Genomic DNA, 3,818 nt, shown 5'->3' with positions numbered 1-3,818 from the left:
TATTAAATATATTATAATTAAAATATATAATTTAATAAAATTCTTAATAATCAATATTCTTATATGAACTTATTAAAATCATATTATATGATACTATAAAATATAATTTGAAATAATTAATATTAAATATATTTTAATTAATATTAAATAATTAATGTTGACAAATGTTTGTTCTCATCTTGGTTACCATCAACATGCCCTTCATCTTCTAACTAATTGGCAGAATACCACTATAAACAATAATTGCAGTCCTTCAATTCAGAAATGAAAATTTCTCCAGCCAAAGTGTCCAAATTGATGATAATAGGAATTCTTTACTAGTTGTGCAATAAAACAAAAACATGAATTCGATATCCAAGGAAAGCTAAATCCTGCAAAAATTTTACATGTCTCTCTCAATTCTCAAGATCCTTCTCCTTTTATATGTATAAATACAGTGGTTGTATAAGATAAATGATTTCCTCCCATGTATATTTTCTTTCTTTTTTTTTATCTGCAAAATTCATGGTGGGTAAACTCTATACATTGTTTTTTCTGGGTTTCTGAACATGGATTTTCCAACTATAGCACTCGGATTTTGCATCTTCATCATCTTCCATGCTCTCACACCCTGTAGTGGAGGTCCCTCCGGTGTTTGTGGTTAACTGGAGAGGACCTTGAGGGGAACCCAACTGCGAATTGCTCCCTTTCGAGGATTCTCCAAACTGATCTTGACACATCCATGCATGACCACCACCCAAAACAAGGCCTGATTGATTTGCAGGGGTTGTTGTTGTTGTGGTAGCTGGAAGTCTTCCTGTGTATAGCCGGTATTTCTGGAAATCAGGGAAGTTCTTACATCAATACTCGATATCAAAACTTGAAAAGAAAACCATTAATAACAAGAAAGAACCCTCACCTGCAAATGACTCTTAACTTCATCATTGGTTAAGCCATCTACTTGCATAAGTTCCCTAATCTGCTTTGGAGTAGCCACTGCAAAAAAATTTCAAAGATTTTTTACTCAGAAACTTTAAACTAAAAGGATCAATGAATGAATTGTCACAGAACAATACAATCCTATGATCTCAATTCCTAACAGATCTATGGAATCCCAGTTTCGAATATATTATCATCTATGGTCTCAAACAAAACTAGTTATACATGTATAATTCAAACACATATTGAAAAACATTTGTTGGACTCTAATCTATATTTTCCATTAGATCAAGTGCAAATCCAGTCTTCCCATTGAAGCAAAAACACAGAACCAAAAAGCAGAACAACCTGACATCAACTCTTCCACCAGAATCCAAACCTCTCAAAATCCTAAACTCTCCGTTTCAATTTCTAAGAGAGAAAAACTACAAGAAATACTAAAATTAAAGCTACGTCAACAATGGTATCATGAGAAAGAAAATTAAATATCTGAATTAAGTAAAAAAAGAGAGAAAAATCTAAATGAGAGACAAATAAGGGGACAATGTTGAAGACAATGTTAAAAAATCTAAAAGAGAGAAAAATTAAAACAGAGAAAGCCGAAGACAATGTTGAAGCAAAGATTCATACCTGAAATCAGCCTCCCATGAAGATAATGTTGAGGATTTGTTATGAAAGCAGAAGAAATAGGACAGATCTGCAATACCGATGGAAGAAGAAGCAGAAATCTATGAGGGCAGAAAAAGGAAACGAAAATAAGAAATGGGTAAGGATTCTCTAATCGGCGCTGGATGGGGGTATTACCTATTACGGGATCGGGTGTATTAGGGAAGGAATAGATTTGGAACGTAATGGCAATACAACCAACCAAACAACGGATTAAAGGGGAATTAAGTGGGGCCCACCGATTAGGGATAGCCAATACACCCAACCAAACATGGTGTTACTTTCTTACTTTACCTAATATTTTTTTATTAATATTCCAATTGTTTGGCAATTTTTTTTTTATAATCTTTACCCCCAAGAGTTTCCTTTATTGAATTATATCTATAGTGGAATCTACACACAAATAATGGTTACGCATCACAGTATTCTTTTATAGGTATCATTTGCATACTTTTCATGAATAACATCTAATAAAGTCTACAATGTTATACGGCCTCTACCTAATCGAATTGTTAAGATTTGAATCATGTTGTCATTTATAAATTTCCCAAAACATTTATCCCCTCCTATAATTTGTTTCAAGAAAAACAATGTTATATTGTTATACTCATAATTTCTATTCATGTTATTACTTTAGTCATGTCTACGTGGCTTTTGAAGATTTATTTTTTTAGCTTCGAAACGTATTTTTAATCACTCAATTTCGAGTTCGGAAGCTCAATTTATGATCGTTTTAATGAAGATTCCAAGAGCATAATTTCTGGACGGGATTATGACAGAAATTACGAGTTTCAAGCTTTTAATTCGAGTTTAAATGTTTGATTTTTAGACTTAATTTTTATTATATATGAGCTCAATATTGTATTTATTAGGTTTTATTATTTTATTATTTATCTATTCTGAATTTTGTATATTATTTAAGTATTTTAAGTTGCTTAGGAGTTTTTGTTTCCTACACCAAAACAGGTTTTTAGTGGCGTTTTTTTAGGCCTTTAAGCGCCGCTAGACGTATTTGCGGCGCTTTCGAAAGCGCCGTAAAAAATGCCGCTGTTGCCAATGCCGCTAACTTTTACGGCGTTTATTTTTATAAACACCGCTAAAGACCATGTTCTTTAGCGGCGCTTTTCCCACAAACCCCGCTAATGGTCATGTTCTTTAGCGGTGCCTCTGTCACAAACGCTGCTAAAGGTCATGTTCTTCAGCGGCGCTTCTATAACAAACGCCGCTAAAGGTCATGTTCTTTAGCGGCGCTTCCCTCACAAACGCCACTATTGTTTGATGACCTTTAGCGGCGCTTTTCCTAAAAACGCCACTAATTTTGGAATTTTGGCAAAATTAATTTTTTTATATTTTCAGCCATCCTGCAGCAACAAATCAAAAACAACCAATCTAAACCAGCCAAAAGTAATAAATCTATATAATATTTTAAATTAAACGAATAAAATAATATTAATATCAATAAATAAAATATAATTCATATTATTTTTACAAAAATGTTAAAAGTTAAAATGATAAAAATATTTATACAATACACTATGACGGCGGATGTTGCGATTGCTAAAATATCTTTATCATTTTCTGAAGCTGATGTTGGAGTTCGTCGTACTTTCTGCTCTGCTCTACTTCCCTCGCTGCCGCCTCTGCTTTAAGTTGTAGCTAGAGTTCTTCATATTTCTTTTGAACCTCAATTGTGGTCGTTTGCATTTGAGCCATCTGGTCTTTTAACCTCTGAACTTCAGGTTGAGACTGACTCGTCGAAGGCATGTATTGTCGCAAGCTGGATCCAAAATATTGGGTTAGGTTAATAAAATATCCTTGAAATCTAACCCGACCATACCTTTCAGGACTCAAAACTTCAGCAATAATCTGGTTATCAATGTCTTCAAGATGACCAGAACTCTCACTGGAAGCAATCGCTTCGTACTCCGCCTTTTTATCCTTTAGTTTTTCCTAATAAATAAATCACATAGTTAGGAATGCAATATATATTAAAAAAACAAATGCAACATAACTTCACAATAGTCGCATTAAAAGCAATAAATTAAACCATTAGAAAATAAACACTACAAATAACTAAAACAAGTCAAATCGTATTAAGTAAACGTACCATAATTTCACCAGCTTCAGGAGTCATAGGAGATCCATCTTTCTTCCTATGTGTAATTTCAAAAAGTTGAAGGCGTCCAACTTTTTGACCAGACAATAGTTCCTACAATATAGTAGTAAAAATATTA

The 3,818-nt window shown here is 33.1% G+C and overlaps 1 protein-coding gene across 1 annotated transcript; it reads right to left on the bottom strand.

The window, feature by feature from the left end:
- Positions 1-286: 286 nt before the first annotated feature.
- LOC105796608 (transcription factor HHO6) lies at positions 287-1,850 on the bottom strand. Its single transcript, XM_012626358.2, has 3 exons — positions 1,549-1,850; positions 899-975; positions 287-815 (listed from the first exon to the last, which is right to left on the bottom strand). Exons 2-3 carry the CDS (start codon positions 944-946, stop codon positions 519-521), a joined length of 345 nt encoding a protein of 114 aa, XP_012481812.1. The 5' UTR covers positions 947-975; positions 1,549-1,850; the 3' UTR covers positions 287-518.
- Between the last annotated feature and the right edge of the window lie 1,968 nt (positions 1,851-3,818).

This window comes from Gossypium raimondii, chromosome 7 (assembly GCF_025698545.1).
Source record: "Gossypium raimondii isolate GPD5lz chromosome 7, ASM2569854v1, whole genome shotgun sequence".
Taxonomy (NCBI): domain Eukaryota; kingdom Viridiplantae; phylum Streptophyta; class Magnoliopsida; order Malvales; family Malvaceae; genus Gossypium; species Gossypium raimondii.
The sequence above is the reverse complement of the archived record's forward strand: the minus strand, read 5'-3'. Positions and strand labels throughout refer to the sequence as shown.